The sequence below is a fragment of the Oryzias latipes genome, chromosome 3 (genome assembly GCF_053564925.1).
Source record: "Oryzias latipes strain Hd-rR chromosome 3, Olatipes_Hd-rR_3.1".
Lineage (NCBI taxonomy): Eukaryota > Metazoa > Chordata > Actinopteri > Beloniformes > Adrianichthyidae > Oryzias > Oryzias latipes.
In genome coordinates, this window is record NC_136239.1 from 38,823,603 (window position 1) to 38,851,161 (window position 27,559).

Sequence of the window (27,559 nt, forward strand, 5' to 3'; positions counted from 1 at the left end):
CAGTCATGTGTAATACAAAACGAAAATTGAGTTTTTGACTTTCTTCAAGGCCGATGAAGCTAATTGTGATGAATGCATGGATTTGTTGTCAAAAAGGGCGGAGACTGAGTATGAAGAGTCTGGGAGGTGGCATACATGACAAATGCTCTTTTACAATAAGTCCATTGGTAATGAATGAGTGTGCATCTCCACACATGCACCTACATGGGGACTGATTTATTTCTGCTTACTCTCTGAAGTGCAGGAATTTTGGACGCCTGACAAAAAGCCAAACGTGTCCTTGAGCGCCGCTGTTCTTCCAGTTCTCTTTTTATTTTTTTTTACCCCCCCTGTCTCCTTAATGCTTAATTTCCTTACTGCCACTCTCTGAAGACACAACTCCATTAAAGGTCTGATTTAGATGAAGCCAAAAACCTTTACAGGAACCACATTTGAGTAGAAAACCATTTGGACAGAATGTCTTTGAAGGACTCAGTAATTCAGGGGTTTGGTATGTTTGGTTCTTCAAATAAATGTTAAGTATGAAATATTTGGCTTTTTCCTGTGAATTAGAAAGTACTTCTAACTAGTATTGCCTTGATCATCTAGAGGTTTAAATAAAATAATGTATCTAATTGTTAAGCGAACATCTTTACCGACTTTAACAATAAAAATAGTATAAAGCAGCAATGAACATGGATGCTCAGACTTTGAGGATAAGTGAACCCCAGGTTCTTCTTCTGCTTCTCTTTATGAAAACTGAGTAATGAGGAAAGTTTCTGTCTGTTGGAGAGAATCTTTGGCAGGAGAGCAGGTGTTGAGGAAAACTGTTGTCAGCTGATTAAGTTATGATGAGATGTTCACATTCAGCTATTTTCCCTGAAAGAATTTGCACTTGCACAACAGATTTTCAGTGTGTCACTGTCCGTGCAAAAGTGTTTATTTGACATGAGATGGAGGGAGTGTCATCAGCTTTAACTCCTTTTTTTGTGCCCGATTTCAGTTCAGTTTTGGATCCGGTGTTACGGTGCATCATTATGACCCAGATGCAGGACAGAACAGGCACGGTGAATGAAGGTTTTTGTAATTTTAATAACAAAATGTGCCAATTTTTAATGTGAAAAAACAAACTCAAAAACCCGCCTACAGCAAAACAACACTAACCACAATACAGAGCAGCGATAGCCACAAGAAACTGAACTGAAAAGATACTCTAATACAGAGAACTGAAACAAAGATGCTCAAATAGCGTTCCAACAAATGAATGTCAAGTACAGGCAGCTGTGCACCAATCCACGGAGAACCACAGGTGAGTGGGCGGGACCCTCCAGGAGAAGCTACAGCCAACCTTAACAGAAGCCAAATGAGTAAGGGCAGAAGAAAATGGAAACGGACAGACCGTGTCCGCCTGACCATCTTGAATTCAACTGTATTGATCTCACAGAGGAGAATTCACCCGTCAAAAGAAAAACAACAAGTAATTCGAATCACCAAATCACCAAATCAGTAAATAAATAATTGAATAATTTTTGATGACCTAGTCATGCAGAGGACTTTTGGAGTCTAAACGGGGTGGGAATGAAAGGCGTACGGTAACGCTCATTCCTACACTGGGGTGTCTGAGTCTGTTGCTGATTCCCTTCATCCCCTTGGATCAGAGCTTTAGTAAACCTCCTCCCCTCACCCACCTCCATCAGAGTCCACCCGGCAGCCCAGGACAGAGCAGGCCCTCCAGACCAGCTTGCTCTGGTTATTATAGTCCTGGTCTGTGCTGCTCGCTCACCTCATCTACGTCTTCAGAGGATCTCAATCTTTGAATTCCTAGAGACCCACCCTGATGAAAATGGTGTTTTTGGACCCACCCACAACTCAAAGGCCAATTTCCAATGATTCCCTGCCGCTCTCCAGAAACTATGTCCTTGAACATTTCACAGGATTTTTTGACACTGGCTAAAAACAGCATAATTCTAATGAAAAGACCACTAAGAACAGTTTCAAAATAGATCAAAAGATGATCAGAGTGGGTCTTTAAATCCTAGAAATGACAACGTTTACTATCCAAACTTCATGGTAAGGTTTCTCTGTGCATTAGCTTCTGTTTTCTTAGTCCAAAGACAAACTATTTTAATAGACAGGTTTTTTTATTATCGTTGTGCTAAAACTCCTCTCTTGACTGCAGCTCCCTTTAGCATTTAGTCCCTTTACCCTGTAGTCCATCTTGTTTATGATCAATAGTTGGATTAAAACTCTGTAAACGGAAACCACTGCCTCAAGAAAGTCCTGCTGCACCGAGTGGAACGGCACAAAAATGACATGCAGAAGATGAAGAGAGTAGCGGATCAACCTCTGGGTAGACAACACAGACTCAGACATCGTCAGTCCCGCTTATGCAATTAAAGTGACAGAAGCAGGCATGAAGATGGAGCTCCTCCGTCTGCAGCTGCTCTGTCGTCTCCGGGTCTTCTCTCTGTTCATCAGTCACCGCAGAGGGAGCATAGCAGGAAAGCACCGGCTGGCTTTGATCACCAGATTACTTGACTGATTACTGCCAACATTGTTTGTAACAGGGTCGGATCATAAAGGCTTCGGGTTGGGAGACAGAAAGCGTTTTTATTTCTTGTCTGGTAACAAGATCCATAACTGTCACAACGCATTAACACCACATCTCAGCTCGGGAGCAGAGATTTATGGAGCGATTCACCCACCCACCCACATGCAAAACGGCATAAACCAGGGATGCGCTCGCACTCGTGAGGCAGCAGCTCCCAGGAGCCACTGCTCATGGTAACACTGATGGGTTACTGTGGAGTCTCTCTGCTCTTAATCTAAACAAATCTCTTCACTCCCTCGAATAAAAGTCCCACTTTCTGAGCGTGACGTGAAAAATAAGTCTTCCCAAATTCCACTTTGGTCAGAAAACCTCTGAGGATTCGTGAGTGATGCTTCAGCTCTGAAATTTTGACAGCAACAATAATGTTTCTCATAGGTTTCAGTGCTCAGCCACTGTCCTCCAGCTCTTTTCAAATCCACCTCTGTCTTTACAGTTTTTTTGGGCCATTATTCCTGCTTTTCATAAAACCTTCATCCCAGCATTGCATTTTATCAGTGAGGTTGATGGAGGAAGAGTTTCAAATCATCAGTTAGTTGCAAAGCCTCTCAGAAAGCGACAAGACGATAAGCACGCTCGTTCTGTAATCCTCAATCCCCATCCACGGCGTTAACCTTTCGGAGTTGCACTGATGTACGCGAATAGTAAAACCACAAGCCTCCATTCATCTATTCACGGCAGCAGCTGCTTTGGCACTATTCACATGAAGTCAGACACACACCCACCATCTAAAAACAGCTCAGCAACAAAGAGCAGCCAGTGGATCCGTGAGGCAGCTGCAGATGGGAAGGCCAGTTCACACAGAGGGAGCTCCGTCTCCACAGTCATGGATCCAAATGAGATGCAGGACATTCTTGTATATCTGAGACTTCAAAAAAAGGAGAGAAAAAACCTGATTGAAAGATTAGATAAAAAGGAGTGAAATGTCGGAAGAGGACAGTAGTTTTATGGTCTCCCAGCTTGCCCTGGAGTTGCCTGCAGATTGTCTACATTGGTCTACTGCCTTGCCTGGTTTCCAGATCTCCCTGCACTTTACAGCTGATCACCTGGATCAGGTGTGTTTAGTCAGAGTCAGCAGAAAGCAGTGTAGAGAGAACTGGAAAAGATTCAGTGTGGAAGATCCTGAGAAGCAGGATTGGTCAATATCCTCTGAATGTAAGACCTGCTCATCCCATACTTTGTGGGATTAACTTGAGTGGAGTGCATTATTTCACACACATCTGGAATATTTTACCAGCATAAAATACCATCTCAGTCAGTCGGATCTGTTTTCCCACACAGGTTGCTGTCAATGTACATTCTGCATTTGACCCCAACACATTTACCGTAAAACCTTGTTGCCACGTTCAGATGGTCGCTATGCTGCAAACCCAACTGCTTTGGAGTTTGAGGTCAAAAAAGCGATCGACATTCTTTTTGGGGGGATTTTCTGATACATCAAAGAGTTCATGTTTCTGTCACAGGAAGTCATTTAGCTCCCCAGACCATCACCACTACTGCTGTTTCATTAAACTAGTAGATTTTCTCATATGCATTTATTTTGAAAAATTCACATTTCTTTTTTTTGTAATCTCTTTCTGACAGTTACAAGCTGAGTTCTTTTCATCTTTTCTGTTTTGGCCCCCGGGTTAAGTCCTTGTTGTGTTCTTGGACTCAGTCATTTGGTAAGATTCTCCACCAGGATTTCTCTTGGTGTGAAGGATGGTTCTGTGGAGTTCCAGAGATGCAAAAATGTCTTTCACACTAAAGTAAGACGTGCCTTTGAAAAAAACGTTTTAGGTGTTCCACTTTGTCTGAAACCTTTTTTTTTTTAAAGTAAATGTTTGCCATTCAGATTTAAGTAATCAGATCTTAGTGCGGCAAGACCGGCATAAATCTGAATTATTCAAAATGTATGTCGTGCCTATAGGGCATTTTTTATTTACATTTCTTAAAATGGACATTTCTTTCAGTAGTTTAAAGACCCACTTTGTGGAGATTTGACTTTTTAAAGTGTATATTTTCCTGATTTAGGACATGTATGTAAAAAAAATAAGCTTAAAATTGCATTGTTGAGGATTTTTTTAATGCAAATCATCTTGAATAGTTATGGTGAAAAAGAATGCAGCCACAAGCTCCCTCCTCCACGCCAATGGTCCCGCCCACAACGCAGTGGGAAACTTCTAATGAACTCCTGCTGCTCTGCGGAAACTGTCCTAGAAAAAGCAAGAGGGTTTTTGATTTGGGCAAAAACGTCATAACCATAAAAGACCACTGGCAAAGCTTTGAAAAGAGATCAAAAGATGACTTTAGGTGTGATAAAATGCAAAACAGACCAAAGGAGATGTCGTTTTTTTAACCAGCAGATGCACATGTAAGCAGCTGTAAACAAACTACACACACACACACACACGTCAGTGAAGTTATACAATTTCTCTGATCAAAGCCACGAACATCTTATTCCAGACTCAGTTTTCAGATCAGAACCGATCTCAGTGAGGAGTCAGAAGTTGACACACACTGACAAGACTTTCTTTTTGACATAGCAGCGCTGCTGGTCTGAGAGGAAAAAGGAAGTGGAGAAAGGAAGCGGAGAGTGGCTGATAAAAAAGTCTACATCTGTCTGATCTGCTCGGCTCAGTCGAAGCTCCGAAAAGTCCATTTATCTGCTGGTGGAGTGAAAGATTTCAAAATAAGTGGAGTTTTGAGAAATCTGAGAATTAAAAAAAAATTGACCCCTTTCGCTCAGGTTTTCCAGAGTTCGTCTAAATAACACATTAGTTGTCATGTTTTTTTTAGAAGTCTGGCTTCCTTCCACAGACCACTAACGTGCGTCATAGGTTAGTTGGTTACTCTAAAGTGTCTCTAGGTGTGCATGTGTGTGTGTGCGAGTGATTGTGTTGCCCAGTGGCACACTTGCCATCTCTCAAGGGTTTAACCCGCCTTCGCCCAGCAGTAGCCAGGACAGGCTCCAGCAGCCCCGAAAGTGATCAGTGAGCATTTTAAGGACTGTTGATGTGGAAATGAGCAAATCAGCTGTATTTTCTAGTGACATAACATATCTTAAAGGTTTTACTGCTCAGAAGAACATGTGAAAAAAATCCTGTTCCAGTTCCTGGACGCCAAATGATTAATTTACTGAACCGAATGAATCATCCCACCATACATGCATGACTACACCTCTTTTTTGAAGATGTTCACACATCAGCATCATTTTAGCTTCCTGTTTGACCACCTTTTAAAGCAAACATGGAGCCAGCGTTACAGGGCAACACCCTGAAACATTTTAAACTTACAACTCTGTTTACTAAAACATCTCATTTGTTACAATGACACTTTAGCACATTCTATCGTGTGGTTCTTTTCAGTTCATTTAAATAATAAATGCAAAACACTTTTAATTTAAAATCCCTAATTAATGGTAGATTGTCAAATACTTCTTTATTTGGGCAGACGCTTTACTGCTCACAAACACAAAAATGGAAATTAGCAGCAATTCTGAACATTTTTCTGGTGAAATAAACTGCTGACCTTCCTCCAAACAGCTGATAAGAATTTCTTCTGTAGATTTCTACATCCAGTCACGTGTTTACTCGCCACATCCTCCTGTTGCCGTGCAAACACACGTTAGCAGCTGAAGTAAGCACCAAAGAAGCTGCTCACAGCAAAACAAGAAATGAAAGCATCAATGGGCATTAAAATCATTTCAAACCAGCAATGACACACATTTGATTTTCAGCAAAAGCTCCATCAGTGCATCTGCATGATAAACAACTGCAGTTAGTTTACAAAGTAAGTCATGTCATTTGATAAAAACAAATCATTTTTAAGAATGCCTTTACCTATAGCAAATGCTATAAGGTCATTCATCTCAGCTCATAGTTGTCTTACATCCAAACTAGCAGGTAAAACTAGCTTTAGTCTCCTAAAGTTACATTAGTGGTTTCCAAGCTGTTGGTCACAAAATTTGCCCAAAGTCATCCAACGTTTTAGGTCAAAATCATTAAAAACTGTGTGTTTGACAGTAAAACAACTAGATTTAAAACAGGGGATGTCAAACCCCGGCCTTTCGTTGGTTTTCCAGAAATCCTGCTTTATCTGCTGCTGACTACCTGGATCAGGTGTGTTTAGCCAATAAGGAGCTTGAAGGTTGGCTGGAAAACAGGCAGGACACCGGCCCTCAGATGACCCCACCTATTTTGATCAGCTCACATAAACTAAAGCATTACCAATTCATAAGACCCATCAATCAACTTGTTTGAAACAGTTTTAAAAAACTTTTTTCTTTCAATGTTTGGAAATAATGGAAATGATCTTTTGGCTAAAAGAAAAACATAAGTTGTTTTCCCTAAAAATGATGGATCAAACAAAAACTTGCTCAGAATTTCTTTATTAAATTTGGGGCAGACAGAAAAGATTAGAGAACTACAGCATTAATTTATCATTTGTTTTTTTGAGGGTTTTCGGCTACCTGTCATCAAATTTCCAGTAGGTTTCATCCAGTTTAGCTCTGCAGGACTTTTTAGATAATGCCAGTGACAAATAATACAACTGCTGCCCTGTTACCCACAAGCTGCTTAGATAGCAGGAAAAAAAATAAAACACAACTCCCTTTGACCTGAAAGGCATCATCGAGGGTGACGAGGTGTTAATGTTGCTGACCGTTGGTTCGTGGTCGACTAAATCAAGAATTCAGTCAGGAGATTTGAAGGTTTTGGGAGAAACCACAAAGATCAACAAAAAGTAGATTTTGGAGTGCATGTTTAGAATATTCTAGGTGATAGCGGACATACGGTACATGCAGTCTGGGCCAAGAAAAAGCAGCAGAGAGTGGATGGGAGAACTGTGTGTGAGCGGAGAGGACGGTTTTACAATCCCAACATAGCCAGTTCCGTGACTGTTGAGGTAAAAACCTATCGTTCATAAAATGCAACATGTGTTATCCCTTTATTTCTGGCTTAGTTCCTCTTGGAGTTTCTTTGGCCCGGCTTCAACTGTAGAGCTGACATACAAAGGTCAGAACTAATAATGTGCCAAAAAAAAAAAAAAAGACCTGGGCTCAGCAAAAACAGGCTAAAAGAATCAGTGGCTTCAGAATCTATTGTGTTAAGAAGAGCTGGAAAAACTGCTCACAGATCCTAAAAAACGAGAGATTGAAGAAGAACAGGGTTTAAGTGGGACTAAACTACTGAATTCTTAATGTGTTATAGCAAATCCTTGTTTGTAAAGACAATGCTGTAACCCTTGTGCTATCCTAGGCACTTTAACGTTGGGAGTTGGGTCATCTAGACCCACTAGACAGTGCTCTGAACCTTTATTCTTCAACGATTTGTGATCTTCACTGGTGTCCATGGATTAAATGAAATCTTTCCACCTTTATCCAGCTTTGTCATGGTAGGGAGAACATGTCAATGTAAGGTTGGGGTCATCTAAGATAGCACAAGGGTTAAAGAAATAAAAGAAAACGCCCCTTTTACCCCCTGCGGGTGGTTTCTCACCCAAGCTCGGGTCCCCTACCAAAGGCCACTCCTCCAGCTTGGGAATTACCTCCCCGATTGCTGCAATTGATTCTATTTAATTCAATTTTATTTATAAATCAAATATTACTACCATACTCGTCTCAATGGGCTTCATAGCGGTGATTGTATAATAAACATGAAGTCATAGAATTCAATAGGTAATGGCTAAACTAAACTAAATAGACCGACCTTCGTAAGGAAAAATTCCTAAAGAAAAAAATCATTGTCACCTTTACCTTCCATGCTATATTTATACCATGGTCTGGGTGAATTCTTGATTCTGATTGGCTGCTGGGTGTAGATTAAAAAGTGATAATTCACAGTGATAACTCAAATCTTAAAAAAGAAGCTCCGGTCACAGTTTAAATCCTCTGTATAACTGCGCTGGCTTCTTTAAAACAACCTTTTGAACATCATCTGGACAAAAACAAGCGGTGAGAGGGGAACGTTCTCCCTGAACTGATGCTCTATTCAACCCATCGTGACCATCAGTATATATATCACTTTCCTTTGCCGCTGCAGTCGAGGTCGGTGCTTGCTCAGCCGGCACAACGCGAAAGATGCTTTTTGTGAAAAAAACACAGAACCAAACCAAACACACAACAGGAATAAAGTGCTGAAAACTCATCGGGTTGATGGCCTTTGAAGTGTGCAAATGCAACCGGTTGCTTTCGCCAAGTCCTTTAAGTTCTGATAATTGACACCTTAGGAATGTTGGTTACTAGATGGACCTAGATAAAATATGAGATAAGTTCAGTTTTAGTTATATTTTAGATTCATTTTTGTTATAGTGAATGATTTTGCTTAAAAGCCTGTAATTTCTCACTGCTTCCCGCAGATGTTTTGGTCTGACGTCTTGTTCTCACTGAAGGAGTTTCCAGCTGAAGGTGTCTGGATGCGAATCACAAGACTTTGGTTGAAAAAGGGCGGGATACCATCTGTGGGTTGATCACTCTCCCAACGGAAACATTCCGTGCGTCTGCAGTTTTGTTGTTGAGCAGGGAGAGAACGGAGCGTGAGGTTGACAGATGGATCTGTCACTGACTATATCACTCCTTTGTGGTTTGAGCAGAGCTTAGTCAAAAGGCAAACCCTTCAATTCTCAGGTGGGTCTTCATTCGTTTCCTCTACCATGAAAGCAAGTTCTTGGTACTTGTGAAAGATTTAGATCTTCAAACCAGGCCAAATTATAAAATGAGACCATCATTAAAGTCACACTTCATATTAACTAAAAAAACAAGCTTTTTAAAGTCAACTAACAAAATTGTATAGAATCTTGAGAAACTATTATCATTAGTTGAATTGTAAGTAAAGAATACCTCAACCTTCACAAATGATGTCTATAAAAAAAAGATTCAAACCGAAGACTAAACAATGCTCATTGTGAAAACATTTGGGTTCTGCAGAATCAGTTCTTTTATTTATGTTAAACAAATAAAGTAGTTTGTAAAAATACAACTTTGCCATAAAATTTTGATTTAAATGAGTTGTATTTTCTAGCTTTAGCTGCAATTAAGATTTGGTAATCTTTGGTTCTGAGGAGATTCAACAGGATTTTTCTGGACTTAGAACAGGGGGGTGTTGGTAATTAGCCCTTTAATACCAACGCTTTAGCTCCACTGTTGACATTCTTTCGCTTTGTGCAGCATATCGGTGCAAAGCTGATATGAAAAGTCTATTTTTTCTGTGTCAGAATCAGCTGATTCACATTAATCATGTAAACAGTCAAAGAGCGTGTGTTATTTAGGTGTTGCTGGCGACAGCAACCCCTGTTAAAGATTTAACTTCAGTTTCCTCAGGAAATTAATTTACTTGAGTAAATTAGTGGGTATAAAAAAAACTTGAATGTTATCCTCAAGTATTCATTTCCAAAGTGCTTTGTTGCAGTTGTTTGACATGGAATGGTGCAACAAGTGTGTTATTGTATTTAAACCAGCTATTGCCACTGCAAACCGCCTGTGGTAAATTGTTTAATTTCGTAAAACTTTCAGAAATTTATCAAAAACCTCTCAATTTGGACCTTCAACCATTACTTTACAGCAAACATTAATAATAATATTAATGGATTGGATTTATCTGCACTTTTCAAGACACTCAAAGCGCTTACATTGTGTCCATTATTCATTCATTCCTCATTCATACTTGGTGATGGTAAGCTATGGTTGTAGCCACAGCTGACCTGGGGCAGACTGACAGAGGCGTGGCTGCCAGTTCGCGCCTACGGCCCCTCTGACCATCACCAGGATCATTCATGCACATTCACACACCAGTGGAGCCACACTGGAGGCAAGGAGGGTGAAGTGTCTTGCCCAAGGACACAAAGACATTTTGGCTGGTGGGAGCGGGGATCGAACCGCCAACCCTTCGATCATTGGACCCGCTCAACCACCTGAGCCCCATTCAGTTGTTTCTCCAATCTATTGCACAGGGAATTTAGGACATTTAAAAACTGCTAAATGCATTTTAAAAAAAAGCATTAATCTGATAAACTGTGCTAACACATCCCAGAACCTTAGGTGCAGGAAAAGTCTGTTCAATAATTGCCGTTCGGACAGGTGCAGCTGCAAGTCACAACCAAGAGGAGACATGTTTCTTTTTTCCATGCGCTGCTTTTACTCCTCTCTCACAGTTTATAAGCAAAAACTACCCGATAAAAGTGATGAACTGTACAGTAATTAATGTATATGTTAAAATGTGTCATAAGCTCAGAAAAATTACCTGTTTTCTACATCATATTATCTGAAACCTCAAAATGCTAAAAATTACAGTCAGAATGATAAACTGGTAACATATGAGAGATCCCATCAGGAAAATGAAGAGGCAGTTTTCTTCTCACAAACCTTTAAAATGAGGCATGTAATCATAAAACCCATAAAAGTACAATTCCACACAATAGTGGGATGAAATGTTCAGTGCATTTGGTCCTTCCTCCTGGGGGGAGTGGTGTTCTACAGTCACAGCCGCACTCTGAAACCATGCGAGGGGTTAACATCCCTACCCAACCTAAGCGGGTCCAGAAACAGTGGATCTGATTTTTTAACTGTGGTTTGGCCCAACCGTGGACTTTAACCCATAAAATTCCAGCTTCAGGGTGGACACTCTACCAATATGCCACTAACCTGGTAAATACCAGCTCTGGAGTGAAGGCTACACAAGTTTAATCATGTGGAAAAGAGAAACTACTTGAGTCTATGGTTGAAAATGTTCTTGAAAAACGTCTTCAGTGTTCAGTGATGCGGAAGAGCCAACATCCTTCAAATTTGTTTGAAAGAAAACTAACCGGAGAGTCTTGAAAGACTTAAACCTGACATTATCCTCAGAGGCCGGACTCTGCGCCAGATAATATTTTAAATTCTGGGATGGGGTGAGGGCTGGGGGAAGTGGGGGCTAGTACTATCCATCCAGTGCCAGTCCCCCTCCCCGCACTCCCCAGACTCTGGACAACTGGCTATCGATGACGTTACTCCTCCAACACGCCCTCCCACCACTGCGTGCCTGCTGACCTTAGAAACCAAATACATCCAAGTAATTGTCTGCATGGAAACTTCACACCTGTGTCGTCAAACCTCTGATTTGATGTGAAAACTGATACATCCAGACTTTGACTCACCACTGAAAATTCCAGCTTTTCAGCACAACAGAAGCCTCCTCATGTTCTTAACCTTTTCACACATGAAATGTTAACTATGCAGAATGTGTTGCCTGAGCTCCCGCTGCTGCAGTAAACGGCATTAAAGTCTGATTCTGAGCCTCTGAAGCCACGACATGTAAAATCTCCAACCAGCATCTCTTTATTAGTACCACACTTTATGGATTTGTACTGCAGCATGGCAATTATTTTTAATCCCTCCAATTCTGCCTTTGCATTTAATCCTTTTAATTCAGCTCTGTGGGGGATTTGCAAGAAGTCAAGCTTTTAGTGAAGGCATGGTAATCTGTACATCTGAGCCAAATAAGATATTCCATCAATCCATCCGTCTTCTTTAACTCATCGTGGGCAAGGTTGCAGGGGCAGCAGTCTTAACAAGTTGCCCAGACTTCCCTCTTCTCGGCTACTTTCTCCAGCACCATAGTTCTAGTCTCCAGCGTGTCCTGGGTCTTCTCCAGGGACTCCGCCCAGTGGGACATGCTCAGAACAAACTCCAGGCCTCGGGGGCCGACCTCCTGCTGGCTCTCCAGAAATCCTGCCTTATCTGCTGCTGATTACCTGGATGATCAGGTGTTTAGCCAATAAGGAGCAGGAGCTTCAATGGCAGGTTGGTTAGAAAACATGTAGGACAACGGCCCTTGAGGCCTGGTGCCCGAGCTCTCTGAAGCGTGAGTCTGAATTCTACATTTATTTTCAAATCCGTCTCTCTCTGCACTTTTACAGTTCACTAATCATGAAGTTTGAAGACTGTGTCTAATAATCCTGGTCCAGTCTCCATGCCCCTGTTTGAAATAAACATCTAAAAGCTGGAATAGCAGCTTCCCTAAGATAAAAACATTTATGCTTTTAAAAAAAAAACGTTGGACATTTTGGAGCTTTTTGGGCTGACATTAAACTTAGACAGTCGACCCTAAAACCTCAGGTGCTGCTGATACAGATGTTTAAGGCTATGCATGATATTCCTCAGGCGGTTGTTTTCATTTTTAATCGCTTAAATTGTCAATATTCTGGAGGAAGATTGTTATAGGCTGGAGAATATGAGTTCAAACTGGATTTGCGAGGATGATGCCTTAAGCTTTAATATAATGTTTGTACTTGTTTCATCCATACATCCATCCATCTATTATCCGCCACTTCTTTACTTTATTTGCATTGAGAGAAAAATACCATAAATACCAGATTATCTCCTCATAGTAACAGTTTATAGAGGACAACATGAAACTGCACACAAATATAAAAAAATTAACAGTTTGCTGCACTTGTCTGAACACTATCATTAAGTTACCACTGGCAGTGGAAATTAGTTGTAAACTTAATATGAAAAAATTACTTTTTTCCTTTCATGTTTTAATGTTAGTGATCAATCAATTGCTTTTATTGTTATATGCCTTTTTTTTAATCAGGCAAGCAAAAGCTGGCAACAGAAAAAGTAAAGGTTAATTGAGTTGACTGCAATATAAAAAACTGATAGGATTTTAACGGGAAGTTTTTAATTCAAATTGACAAACGTTTTATAATTGATGATGTAATTGCTGGGGATGATGTGCCTGAACCTTTACGTCTGGACAGAATAGTCATGTGATTTACAGGAAACAAGTTAGAATAATAAAAAAATAAATTAAAAGATTTTTTTTTTTGTTGGTTGATGAAGTTTCTAAAGAAAAAAAAATCTAAGAACAAGGACTTGGACTGAAGAAAAGATAAAATATAAATGATTAAATATAAATACAGTAAAGTAACAATTCATAAAAGTATTTGACAGAAGATCTTAGAGTAGTTACCCCTATCGTAGTAGTAGGTTTAGGGTTTCGGGTCGTTAAGAGGTCGGGACGTTAAACCATGTAGGCTAAGTTGACAACACCATCCAGTTTCAGGTCTGACTCCTCCCCCAAGAGCACATTTAAACCACCTTTTCTACCAGCTAATTCAGAATTGGATAAGAGGTGAAACGTCTTCTAACTTTAAAAAACTAAGTCCAGATGACAGCCCCTAAACCTACTACTATGATGGAATCAACCTGGATGAATGAGTCTCCGTCGACATAGTTACCCCTCTCCTTTCAAAGGAGCAGACGTTGGGGAGATTTACCAGGACTTCAGGGGCAGATTTTTGGATAAAGACAACACACCACTTACCTGTTAGGGACCAAAGGTGTAGGATTCATAATATAGCAGACTGGATTGGGTTGCAGAATCTCAAACATTGTTAATTAAACTTGAATTTGACTAAAACCCACGACGTAGGAAAAAAACAAGAGGTTTACAAACAGATGACCAGCCATTGAAAAGCTTTTCAAACTAGATGTACACTGATGATCATTAACATAAATGAAGACAGCTGTGGATGATCAGTGACCTACACCAGGAGTGAATGGAACCGAGGAAATATCACGAAAAATCTAAACTACAGGACACAGTCCCCCCCAGAAAAATATATGTTTTATCTGGACATTTTAAATAAACTCGTAAATAGTCCACAAGAGGCTCCGTTCTTCACTAAATCCATGGAAATACTTACATTTATCACTTATTTAGGTCAGATACTGCATTTGCAGTAATTACATCCCCATCAAATTCTGATACTGAATGAATTTCCAAACATAAATTGATTCAGCACAGTTTTGCTGACTTTAGGAAGCTACAGTACGCAAATAGATATACTAGAAGTTGAATCGAACATCAACCATGAGTTTAACATTCAGGAAGAGTTTATACAAAGACAGTTTTCTAACTCACTCTGACTTTTCAAATCAAACCAGCACTTTCTTGAATAATTTCAACAAACTGACATTACTGTGTTGGAAGTTCCTCTTTTTTTCTTCAACTTTTATTATTTTACTTTAGCTTTTCTTTCTGACCCTCTCCCGTGTCTTCTTCTCTTCTGTGCTCCTAAGGGTTTCAGTCTTGGGACACTTCAGAGAACATTCATAGGTTCAGGTGAATAGAGGAGAAACATTGAAAATACAAGAATATCTAAAGAAAAAAGGATTCATAGTAGATTTGTGTTGGCAAAAAAACCTGGAGTTTGGACATAAAAAGATTTTAGGTACAGAACTAATGAATCTTTTCCTGGTCCAGTTTAATGCAGCATCAAACTGGCTTTTATCAGAACTTAATTACGATGAGCCTGTTTTATTTTTGTTTGTTTTTTGAGTCTATACATCATACGTTTACATGAAATGATCTGAATCAAAGTCTCAGTTTTGCTTTACAGAAATTTGTAATTAAGGTTTTGTTTCATAAGGTTAAAATAATTAACCTTTAAACCACTGCTTCTTCAGAATTGGTCTACATGCCATCTGTTTACGGCCAAGTTGAAAAGCTTCACCTCCAAGAGTGAAGCAATACGCCTGGTTTGTCCAGTTCAATATTTATTAGAAGACCGCTGCTACTTTGGTGATGCTTTTGTCCCGGTCTGTCGCACTCCTGGGACATGAGGCTCTGTAACCTGCGGCTTTAAAGTCTGTCAGCTGCATTACTTATGTTGATTTCTAAAATGGAGTTATGTCTATTTTTACATCATATATAAGTAATTCATCTTTGTCACGTGATTTATTGATACTAAAGGATTCTTAATTCTGTCTGATAAAAGTTATAAATTGTATAAGAAATCATCTAATGAAAATAGTTGCAGTAAAACCGGTGTGGGACTAACATTTGTGCTAACGTTGGGAGTGGGGTCCCCACAAGACAGTGCACTGAACCTTTGAATGTATAAATGCCGATTGTATTGTTTTGTGCATTATTCTTGCTTTGATTGCTTGAAATAAACCATTTCAAATAAAAAATAAAACAAAAAAAAAAATCAAATCAAATTACTCTTTTCTTTTACCGTTTGTGACTGAAACTCCTTTTGGGATCATCATCAAGTTTCGACCATCATTACATCCAAATCTACTGGACATGGCATTGCTGCTGTTTTAAGGGGTATTAATACCACATGCTTTTGTCATTAATAGCCCACTTCACTTCTTCTGAAGTCCTTATCTGACCCGACTAACTGCAGAGGAGCTTAATGTTGAGCCCAAAAAAGAAAATGTTAAGAAAGTCCTACTTTCATTTTGTGCATCAGACAGTTTGTTCCTGGTCTGAATAACTGTTGAAAATAGCTAATAGCAGCGTCATCAAGGAGACCGTGCTGCTTTTTGTGTTAACCCCCAATGGTACAAAGATGGTCAGGACTCCTCAGCTATATTTAAATGGCCAAATAAAACACCACAACTTGGGTCCAAGATTCAGTTAAAATTGTGTTTTATTGCAATCACAGTCATCCTTGGATGCACAGAGCACTTTTTTAATCCATCCATAAAACCTTTATTAGCGCTGCGTCAGCACTTCTATAGGTTTTTATTGAGCTTATTTTAATGACTGGCACTGGTGATTCCGCTGTTTTAGTTCTTTTAGACTTAACTCGTGCTTCGGACATAGCACGTTCCTAATGTGGTAATTCTACAGGAAAACTGTCACTGGAACAGCCCTTCAGCTGTTAAATCATCTCTACCTAAAAAATGTTTGGCTATTAAACTGGGGGATTTAACCTCAACCACCACACCTTTGAAGCGTGGAGTTCCCCAGGGTTCTATTCTGGGACTTTTTCTGCTTGTATTAACCATTTGAGCTTTCAGTATAACACACCAATTTCTTATCACTGTTATGTAAATGGCTGCAAAATCGTTAAGAAAAATGGGAAACCCAAAAAAGTTCTAAATTTAATTTTGAAAATGTTTTCAAACAAGAATCTGCAGGGACGAACCGTGGCGCAGTGGTTAGGACTCTTCCCTCACAGGGAGAAGGTCCTGGGACCTCTCTGTGCAGAGTTCTGGAGTCTGTGTGGAGCACATTCTCCCCGTTTTCCTTGGGTTTTATCCGAGTACTCCAGTAACTCTTCATGTCAACTTTCTGGTAAAGTGATGGGTAAACATCCAATCACTGATGTCCCAATGTACCCATTCTGGTTTCTTATTGTGTTTCATCTCAATTTATTTTGATTTCCCTAAAATATCTTTAACTTACAGAAATGTTTTTATCTTTTAAAAAGAACCCAGAAAAAGTAGGTACTATGAGACATCGCTGGTTGGAAGTTTGTTCATCTCTGTCACGAATAGTTTCCGGGACCCAAAATAGGACAAACTCAGGAGTGCAAAAAAACAGATTTATTTTATTCTTGCACTTGAAGGAACCCAGGTCCTGGATAGAGTTCAGCCAAAGTACAGAGGTTAAGAAGGTAGGACAGGGTTAGTGATGGGGAAAAGATCTTGAGAAGTCTGAGCAAAAACAAACTTACTGGGATGATGATTGTGATCCGCAGGTAGAGAGGGGCGGAGTGAAGTTAGAAAAAAAGGGGGCGGACGTTGGAGCGTGGCAGAACTGTCACAGACATCCTTGATTTTGCAATCCAAATATTCTCCAGAAGGGTCTCTGGGAAACTGTTCCAATAATTGCAGGGGTGTGGGGACTCAAGGCTTGGGCAGAATGGTGTGGCAGGGAAACAGGAGCAGACAATTGCCGTAGCAGCATTAAGCTGAGAGCAGAGACCAGAGAATGGCTGAGCACGTTAGCAGGAAGTCAGGCTGAATGGCGAGAGCAGACAGGTACATGAGCGGTATGTGTGGGAGATTTAAGACTGCGATCCGTCCCGCAGCTCTAGGGGTACAAGCAACCGAACTCAGAACCGGGTCTAAAAGTGTGTGTCTGTGCACAGCTCGGATCGTCAGCACACAGCGGTTTGAGCTTCAAAGCAGAAATGTCGCTCAGTCCTTAGAAAACATTCAAACAATCACGCGGATTTGTGTTTCCAGTCGTGTCCCGACTAAATAAAGGCTGATGTTATTCTTACATGTTTACGTGCAGCCAGCAAGCAGCACCATCCAAAGCTAATGTTGTTAGCCCGTGTTAGCATACTAATCCTGGCTTCGTTCAGAAAAAGCACTGACCACACGGATTAAAATTCAAATGATGAGCAAACAGGTGTTTCATAATAACCGTAACATTTTTAAAAGCACGTTTAGAAGATCATCTCGTATTTTACCGAGCTGACATGTCAATGTATATAGCCGCTCGGCGCTATTTAACATTGTTTTGTATTGAATTGTTACATACAATAAAGTTTGAAAAAAAAAAGCCGCTCGGCGGAGTTTATATCCTTCCGTTTTTCAAACCCTACTGCGCATGTGCGAATGATTTATTCCGACGGAAAGTGTGACCTTAGTGAACGTTTTTATATTCTAAAAACATTTTTCTGGGCCCATGTACACGGTTGGATTCTAATCCGACCATTGATCCCATCAAGATATTTTGTACATGTAATGCGGCTTATGGTGTCGACGCGCAACGTGGCGGGGGCGTGGCATCACGATGGTGGTCTCTCCATCGGGATGTCAGTCACCCATCACGATGGACGATGATATCGTCCATCGGCACAACCCTAGATGACGGCCACATTGGACTGTGAACCTGCAATTAAGAAGTTTCAGACAGACAAGGCTTTAGATTCTGTGACTTTAGAATGTTATGATCAAGTACAGTTCAGACATTAAAAGCTCAAATTTTACATGTCAGCTGCTGCCTCTCTTTAGGGACAACTGCAGTCATTTACCATTTCTGACTGGCTACATTAGATTAGGCTCATGTTTTACGTCGGATACTCACCCGACAACCCTCTGCATTCACCCGGACTTGGGACCAGCACATGAAAGCACTGGACTGTGCTCCTTGTGGTTGCATTACCTTCTTCTTCTTCTTCTTCTTACTGCCTTTTACGCCTTGAGACGCTTAGGGCAGCAACGAAATCTTTCCACTTCTGATGGTCGCGGGCCAGGGTGATGATGGTTCCCCAGGTGTGTCCAAATTCCTTCAGCTCGGTTTCTACTGTTCGGCGCCAGGTGATCTTCGGCCGTCCTTTTTTTCTTTTTCCATCTGGTGTCCAATGTAGTGCTGTCTTTATTATTGTGTGGTTTTCACTCCTGAGTACATGTCCTATCCATGTCCAGCGTCTTTTGAGGATAATTGATGACATGTCTTCTTGATTGCTGCGGAGGAATAGATCTTCATTGGAGATCTTTTGGGGCCAGAAAATTCTTAATATCCTCCTTAAATTTTTGGTGTGGAAGGTCGAAAGTTTGGTCAAGTCCTGCTGTGTCATTCTCCAGCACTCTGCTCCATACAGAGTTGCATTACCTAACCAAACCTATTTATTTTTTATCCGAGGTTAATCTATTTTAGGGCAGCTAGCACACTTTTGCATGATTACATTACACAGAAAGAATTAGTAATTTAAGTTTGACTAAGAATTAATTAAATTGTTTAGCATTTTAAACTTTACTCTAATGAAACGTACTGCATAGTTAAAATAAGGAACTTGTATTCTACATCATATTTAAAATTTCTATTCTTTTGTTGGTAAAAAAAAAAAAAACTGATTTTAACTTCCTTTTCAAACACTGGAACCTCCGCTCATTTAATTTTAACTTATAAATTTAGAATGTAATGGAAAAAAATCTTACAAAACTAAAATTTTAGTGTATAAACATTTTAAAAACCTGGCGTAATTTTTTTTGTGTTTGAATGATACAAGTCTAAAACAATACAGGACATTTTTCCGAGGATAGGAGAGAACATGCTAAAACAGTGTAATCACGTGTGAATCTATAGGTGGTGTTGGATCAGGTGATATTTAGTACGCTTTTACCGAGGTTAGGGGAACACATGCTCCAAAAACAGTAATGTGTGGATGTTTAGGTAGCGTTGGATCAGGTAACTTTCAGTACGTTTTCCCGAGGTTAGGCGAGCACATGCTCAAAAACAGTGAAGTGTGGATGTATAGGTAGCGTTAGATCAGGTGATGTTTATTATATTTTTCACGAGATTAGGCAAGCACATGCTCAAAAAAAAGGAAGAATGACGTGTAGATCTCTATTTAGTGTTGGATAAGGTGATGTTTAGTACGCTTTTCCCCGAGGTTAGGCGAGCACATGCTCAAAAAGATGAAGCGTGACGTGTAGATCTCTAGGTAGTGTTGGATAAGGTGATGTTTAATAGGTTTTTCCCGAGGTTAGGCGAGCACATGCTCAAAAAACGGAAGCGTGACGTGTGGATCTCTAGGTAGTGTTGGATAAGGTGATGTTCAGTAAGTTTTCCAGAGGTTAGGCGAGCACATGCTCCAAAAACAGTGATGTCTGGATGTATAGGTAGCGTTTGATCAGGTGATGTTTATTATGTTTTTCCCGAGGTTAGGAGAGCACATGCTCAAAGAACAGAAGCGTGACGTGTGGATGTATAGGTAGCATTGGATCAGGTAATGTTCATTATGTTTTTCCCGAGGTTAGGCGAGCACATGCTCAAAAAACAGAAGCGTGACGTGTGGATGTATAGGTAGCATTGAATCAGGTAATGTTCATTATGTTTTTCCCCGAGGTTAGGCGAGCACATGCTCAAAAAGATGAAGCGTGACGTGTAGATCTCTAGGTAGTGTTGGATAAGGTGATGTTTAATAGGTTTTTCCCGAGGTTAGGCGAGCACATGCTCAAAAAACGGAAGCGTGACGTGTAGATCTCTAGGTAGTGTTGGATAAGGTGATGTTTAGTACGTTTTTCCCGAGGTTAGGCGAGTACATGCTCAAAAAAAAAGCAGCGTGACGTGTGGATGTATAAGTAAGTGTTGGATCAGGTGGTGTTCAGTAAGTTTTCCAGAGGTTAGGCGAGCACATGCTCCAAAAACAGTGCTGTGTATATGTATAGGTAGCGTTGGATCAGGTGATGTTTATTATGTTATTCCCGAGGTTAGGCGAGCACATGCTCAAAAAACAGAAGCGTCATGTGTGGATGTATAGCTAAGTGTTGGATCAAGTGATTATTATTTTTTTCCCGAGGTTAGGCGAGCACATGCTCAAAAAACAGAAGCGTGACATGTGGATGTATAGCTAAGTGTTTGATCAGGTGATGTTTATTATGTTTTTCCCGAGGTTAGGCGAGAACATGCTCAAAAAACAGAAGCGTGACATGTGGATGTATAGGTTAGTGTTGGATCAGGTGATGTTTATCATGTTTATCATGTTTTTCCCCAACGTTAGGCGAGCACATGCTCAATAAACAGTAGCGTCATGTGTGAATCTAAAGGTTAGTGTTGGATCAGATGATGTTTAGTACGTTTTTCCCGATGTTAGGCGAGCACATGCTCGAAAAACAGTGATGTCTGGATGTATAGGTAGCGTTGGATCAGGTGATGTTTATTATGTTTTTCCCGAGGTTAGGAGAGCACATGCTCAAAGAACAGAAGCGTGACGTGTGGATGTATAGGTAGCATTGGATCAGGTAATGTTCATTATGTTTTTCCCGAGGTTAGGCGAGCACATGCTCAGAAAACAGTAAGCGTGACGTGTAGATATATAGGTAGTGTTGATCAGGTGATGTTCAGTAAGTTTTCCAGAGGTAAGGCGAGCACATGCTCAAAAAAGTGATGTCTGGATGTATAGGTAGCGTTGGATCAGGTGATGTTTATTATGTTATTCCCGAGGTTAGGCGAGCACATGCTCAAAAAACCGTATCGTGATGTTTGTATGTATAAGTAGCGTTGATCACGTAATGTTTATTACGCTATTCCCGAGGTTAGGCGAGCACATGCTCAAACAACGGAAGCGTGACGTGTGGATCTATGGGTAGTGTTTGATCAGGTGATGTTTAGTACGCTTTTCCCGAGGTTAGGCGAGCACATGCTCAAAAAACAGAAGCGTGACATGTGGATGTATAGGAAAGTGTTGGATCAGGTGATGTTTATCATGTTTTTCCCCGAGGTTAGGCGAGCACATGCTCCAAAAACAGTGATATCTGGATGTATAGGTAGCGTTGGATCAGGTGATGTTTATTAAGTTTTTCCCGAGGTTAGGCGAGCACATGCTCAGAAAACAGTAAGCGTGACGTGTAGATATATAGGTAGTGTTGATCAGGTGATGTTCAGTAAGTTTTCCAGAGGTAAGGCGAGCACATGCTCAAAAAATGGAAGCGTGACGTGTGGATCTCTAGGTAGTGTTGGATAAGGTGATGTTTAGTACGTTTTTCCCGAGGTTAGGCGAGCACATGCTCAGAAAAAAAAGCAGCGTGACGTGTGGATGTATAAGTAAGTGTTGGATCAGGTGGTGTTCAGTACGTTTTCCCGAGGTTAGGTGAGCACATGCTCCAAAAACAGTGATATCTGGATGTATATGTAGCGTTGGATCAGGTGATGTTTATTAAGTTTTTCCCGAGGTTAGGCGAGCACATGCTCCAAAAACAGTGCTGTGAATATTTATAGGTAGCGTTGGATCAGGTGATGTTTATTATGTTATTCCTGAGGTTAGGCGAGCACATGCTCAAAAAACAGAAGCGTCATTTGTGAATCTATAGGTAGCGTTGGATCAGGTGATGTTTATTATGCATTTCCCGAGGTTAGGCGAGCACATGCTCCAATAAGTGATGTGTGGATGTATAGGTAGCGTTGATCAGGTTATGTTCAGTACGTTTTCCCGAGGTTAAGCAACACATACTCAAAAAACAGTAAGCGTGACTTGTGGGTCTATAGGTAGTATTGGATCAGGTGACGTTTAGTATGTTTTTCCCGAGGTTAGGCGAGCGCATGCTCAAAAAACAGTAAGCGTTATGTGTGGATGTATAGGTAGTGTTGGTCAGGTGATGTTCAGTAAGTTTTTCCCGAGGTTAAGCGATCACAGGCTTAAAAGATGGTAGCATGAATTGTGGATCTATTAAACGAAAATGCCACACGCCAGTCAAATGAGTTGTGCAATGAAATTCAACGGGCAACCCAAATCAAAATGCAATACGCGACCCAAATAGAAATGCAACATGCAAAGAAAAGGTCAATTCAAAAATGAATACGCAATTAAAACGAAAATGCAACACCCATAGCAAACACTTTGTCCAATTAAAATGCAATAGGCAATGTAAATGAAAATTCAACCCGTACGCAATAGGGCAACCCAAATTAAGGTGAAAATGCAACACGCAATGGAGAATCTTGTACGTAATGCAAATAAATTCAATATGCGACCCACATTAAAGTGAACATTAATACGAAACCCTAATGAAATAATCAAAACGCATGCCAAATGAAAATGCAATATGCCACTTAATAAAAATATAAAATGCAATAGTCAACGCAAAATGCAATAGGTGACCCAAATTTAAATGCAATATGTATAGAAAATGAAAATGCAATAATGAGAAAGCAATTAACCTGAAAATTCAACGCATTTTCAATAAAAATGCAATAGGCAATATAGATGAAACAGCAGCTCAAAAGGCAACGCAAATTATATAAGTAATTCAAGTGAAAATGCAACGCAACAGGCAAGCCAAATAAATGTGAAAATCAATAGGATGTGAAAATGCAGTAGGCAATGAAAATGCAATTTGTAAAGCAAATCAAAGTGTAACAAAAAAAAGGCAACAAGCGACCCAAATGCAACAGGCAACCCAAATGTAACCCAAATTGAGGATAAAATGCAACACGCAATGAAAATGCAACACGCAATGAAAATGCTACACGCAATGAAAATGCTACACGCAATGAAAATGCTACACGCAATGAAAATGCAACACGCAATGAAAATGCAACACGCAATGAAAATGCAACACGCAATGAAAATGCAACACGCAATGAAAATGCAACACGCAATGAAAATGCAACAGGCAACCCAAATGCTAATGCAATAAGGCAACCCAAAAGAAAATTCAATAATGGAAATGCAAATGGAATAAAAATGCAATAGGAAACCGAAATGAAAACGCAATTAAATTGAAATAAACAACCCAAATGATAATGCAACAGGCAACCCAAAATGCAACAGGCAACCCAAAATGCAACAGGCAACAAAAATGCAACAGGCAACAAAAATGCAACAGGCAACAAAAATGCAACAGGCAATGAAAATGCAACACCGAACGAAAATGCAGCACCCAACGAAAATGCAACACCCAACGAAAATGCAACACCCAACGAAAATATAACAGGCAACCCAAATGAAAATTCAATACACAACCCTAATGTAAAACCAATAATGAAAATGCAAGTGTAATCAAAATGCAATAGGTAATAAATGAAAATGCAATTCACAAACCCAAATGCAATAGGAAACCAAAATGATAATGCAACAGGCACCGCACGTGAAAATGCAACAGGCACCGCACGTGAAAATGCAACAGGCACCGCACGTGATAATGCAACAGGCACCGCACGTGATAATGCAACAGGCACCGCACGTGATAATGCAACAGGCACCGCACGTGATAATGCAACAGGCACCGCACGTGATAATGCAACAGGCACCGCACGTGATAATGCAACAGGCACCGCACGTGATAATGCAACAGGCACCGCACATGATAATGCAACAGGCACCGCACATGATAATGCAACAGGCACCGCACATGATAATGCAACAGGCACCGCACATGATAATGCAACAGGCACCGCACATGATAATGCAACAGGCACCGCACATGATAATGCAACAGGCACCGCACATGATAATGCAACAGGCACCGCACATGATAATGCAACAGGCACCGCACATGATAATGCAACAGGCAACGCACATGAAAATGCAACAGGCACCGCACATGAAAATGCAACAGGCAACGCACATGAAAATGCAACAGGCAACGCACATGAAAATGCAACAGGCAACGCACATGAAAATGCAACAGGCAACGCACATGAAAATGCAACAGGCAACGCACATGAAAATGCAACAGGCAACGCACATGAAAATGCAACAGGCAACGCACATGAAAATGCAACAGGCAACGCACATGAAAATGCAAAGTCAAGCCCTGGCCTACGCATTGAAAATGCGGACAAAGGAGAAATAAAAAGTTCACTTTTAAGCAGCAACTACTGACCTAGAAGACCTGCAGTAAGAAAAGTAGAAAACCATTTCAGCTGAAAACTAGGCAGAGCGATTACTGCTGCACTTAACCAAACATCAAATAAATGGAAATGAACTCTCCATCAATCCAAGTTTTGAGAGAGGAAAAGATTGGCACAGCGGCCAAACCAAGAAATGAAGGACTTACAGGTGAAGCTCTTCCTGAAGTAGTTTAGACCTTGACCCATTAGGAGGAGCTGCACTTCCAAGGCCTCCATGGTCGGCCATCTTTCAGGTTTGGTAGTGCTGAACTTGTAACCTATTTGTTTTGTTCATTTTGTGCTTGAGATCATCTTTCATTTCATGTCCAGCAAGGAATCCTGGGAAAGAAATCAGAATACAGCCACATTTACCGGTAAGCTCTGGTTCAGCAAGAAAATTCACAATATGGTTTTAAAATATGGCCGACAGACACTTCAGAGTTTTATAAAGGGGAGAAAAAAATAAATCCAAAAATGTACTTTGAAAACTCGCCTTTAAAGAGATTTGAAAGGATTTTGGGCCAGGGGCATATTTTAAATACAATTTTGGTTAGAACAACATTAGGAGAAATCTGCAATTATAATAAACTCAACTTACATTGCTAAAAAATGTATAAATATATAGGTTTATTATCATTAAGTAGTGATAAAGACGCAGAAAGAAAAAAAAAACACGTATTTGGAAGTATTTGGAGCAAAACAAATGTTTTCCTCTACAGAAAGCACTTAACTTTTCTGTGTCTCTCGTTCACCAAGAAGAAGAGCGCACATCACATTTTAATTGAAAATTCTAGTTTAAAAGCAGAATTTTCACAAACAAACCCAGCAGAATGAAGAAGCACTGACCTGAATGTCCGCTGCAGCCGCATCCCATTGAACTGAGCCAAAACAGCGCACCCGCATCCAATCACATTAATCAGCAGGTGCGTCGAGCACGTGACCAGCCGCTCTTCCGGGACCAATCCCTTTGAAGTTCATGTAGACACGCCTTAATGCGGCCAATAAACCCGCCAAAAAAGAACGTCATATAACTACAAAACAATGCATTGTGGGAAATGATGTTCTGTCAGTTCTTGTAGTTGTGTGTGATGTTGAACCGAAACGGCTGGCGTTCAATGAAGGAAATAGGTGTATTTTGTAAATCCAGGTTATTTTCAACTTGCAGAAATCCTCTTTCACTTTTTCAAAGCCTGTTTTTATTTTTCTTTACTTTGAGTTTAAACACCGATTTTTCAGCTTTCAGTTCACATTTCTGTTTTAAAAACTTTTGGCTGCAATTTGCTTCATCCTGAAAAAGGAGTAGCCAATCACACAAGAGTCTCCGCCTTTTCTGGTTTGATTGACAGACATAAAAAGTCATTCTGAAAACCAGGAGTGTGAAATAAAAAAATAAAAAAAAACGTTTTTCTAAAACAATTTTGAAATATGAGTTTCTGTAGTTATATATATATATATATATATATATATATATATATACATATATATATATATATTATCAACAAGATGATAAAATGATTTTTTTCATTCATTTTAGTCCCTTTTGGGACTTGACAGGTTGCCAGTCTGTTGCAGGTTAGACTGTCCACAATCACACACCCATTCACTCTCACACCTATGGACAATTTAGAGTTGCCAATTAACCTATGAAGCATGTTTTGGGACGCTGGAAGGAAGCCGGAGATCCTGGAGAGAACCCACGCATACACGGGGAGAACATGCAAACTCCACACAGAAAGGTCCCCCATTGATGTTGTGTTTTTCATGTCCCCCAGCTGGGACTTGAACCAGGGGCCTTCTTGCTGTGAGGTAAGAGCGCTAACCACTGCACCACCGTGCAGCCGAGAAAATGATTTCAAAATTTTAAAATCATTTTACTGAACAATAAGCAGGTTTTTAAATCTGAATGAAATATATTCAAAAAATCTGTCTAATTTACATTGTTCAATTGTGTGTGCAGGTTTTTTTTGTATTTTACGATCTTTTTAAAAAATATATATTTTGAGATATTTATTGGTCGATTGTCTGATTGTAAAAAGTCATATTTACTTGAGAACATTTTGGGGGCTCCACAATAACAGGCTGCTTATGAACAATTTGAACAAATTTGTCTTTTGTTGTAAATTATTAAATGGTTTTCCAACAATAAAGTTGTTTTATGAGAAGCAGTTTTGTTGCTTGTGGGTATTAATATATTTTTGAGTTTAACTGTGATATCATGAGCAGCTCAGGCCTTTTGACACTATGCTATAAAGTATTCAACCAATGAAGATTTCCTGTTTCTCTTTATTATATTGTCTTCCGCCGTTTTTTGCCGCTCAACTCCTTCTACATTCTTTCAGCTATTTTAACCATTCAACTATTGAACTGTTCTTTCAGTGTTTTCCTGTTGTGACTTTTGGTCCTTTAAATCCTTGAACTTTTCAAGATGTTCCAGGATTCTATCGATTACATGTCATGTCCTCTGTGACTGGTTGGTGGCGTAGTGGCAGGACACGTAAGCGGCGGTGCAGAACTTAGCCGGTTGATGATTTTTTTTTTGTTATTGTGCTGTTTTCACTTTATTTATGGTCCACTTTGCTCATTTATTTACTTATTTTTTTCCAATTATTACCCTTTAAGTTTCCTTTTCATTCAGCAACAAAGCTTTCAACCCTGAATTTTCTTCTGGAAAGGCAGCTCCTTCTAGTTTAATTTGTTCTTGATGGTCTTAAGTTATAAAATGACCAATCAGATGCCTCAAAATAAAGTAGGTGGTGGGTGCTGGCCCCCACATCCAGTGTTCAAAACCTTTGACAGATTTCATGGAGCCCACTTTCAAGTGGTCGGGCCTTTTAACAAGCTTGTGTGTCTGCACAGACATGGAAGCATTAGAGGGAATGGTGGCCTGGTCGTCAGATGATTTTGGGGACCTTGGAGACCCTCCTATACG

The 27,559-nt window shown here is 40.1% G+C and overlaps 1 protein-coding gene across 1 annotated transcript; it reads right to left on the reverse strand.

Moving 5' to 3' along the window:
- Positions 1–302: 302 nt before the first annotated feature.
- Positions 303–26,011, reverse strand: LOC144991041 (uncharacterized). Its single transcript, XM_078944688.1, has 2 exons — positions 25,477–26,011; positions 303–24,969 (listed from the first exon to the last, which is right to left on the reverse strand). The coding sequence occupies exon 2, from the start codon at positions 24,565–24,567 to the stop codon at positions 23,092–23,094; it is 1,476 nt and encodes a 491-aa protein (XP_078800814.1). The 5' UTR covers positions 24,568–24,969; positions 25,477–26,011; the 3' UTR covers positions 303–23,091.
- Between the last annotated feature and the right edge of the window lie 1,548 nt (positions 26,012–27,559).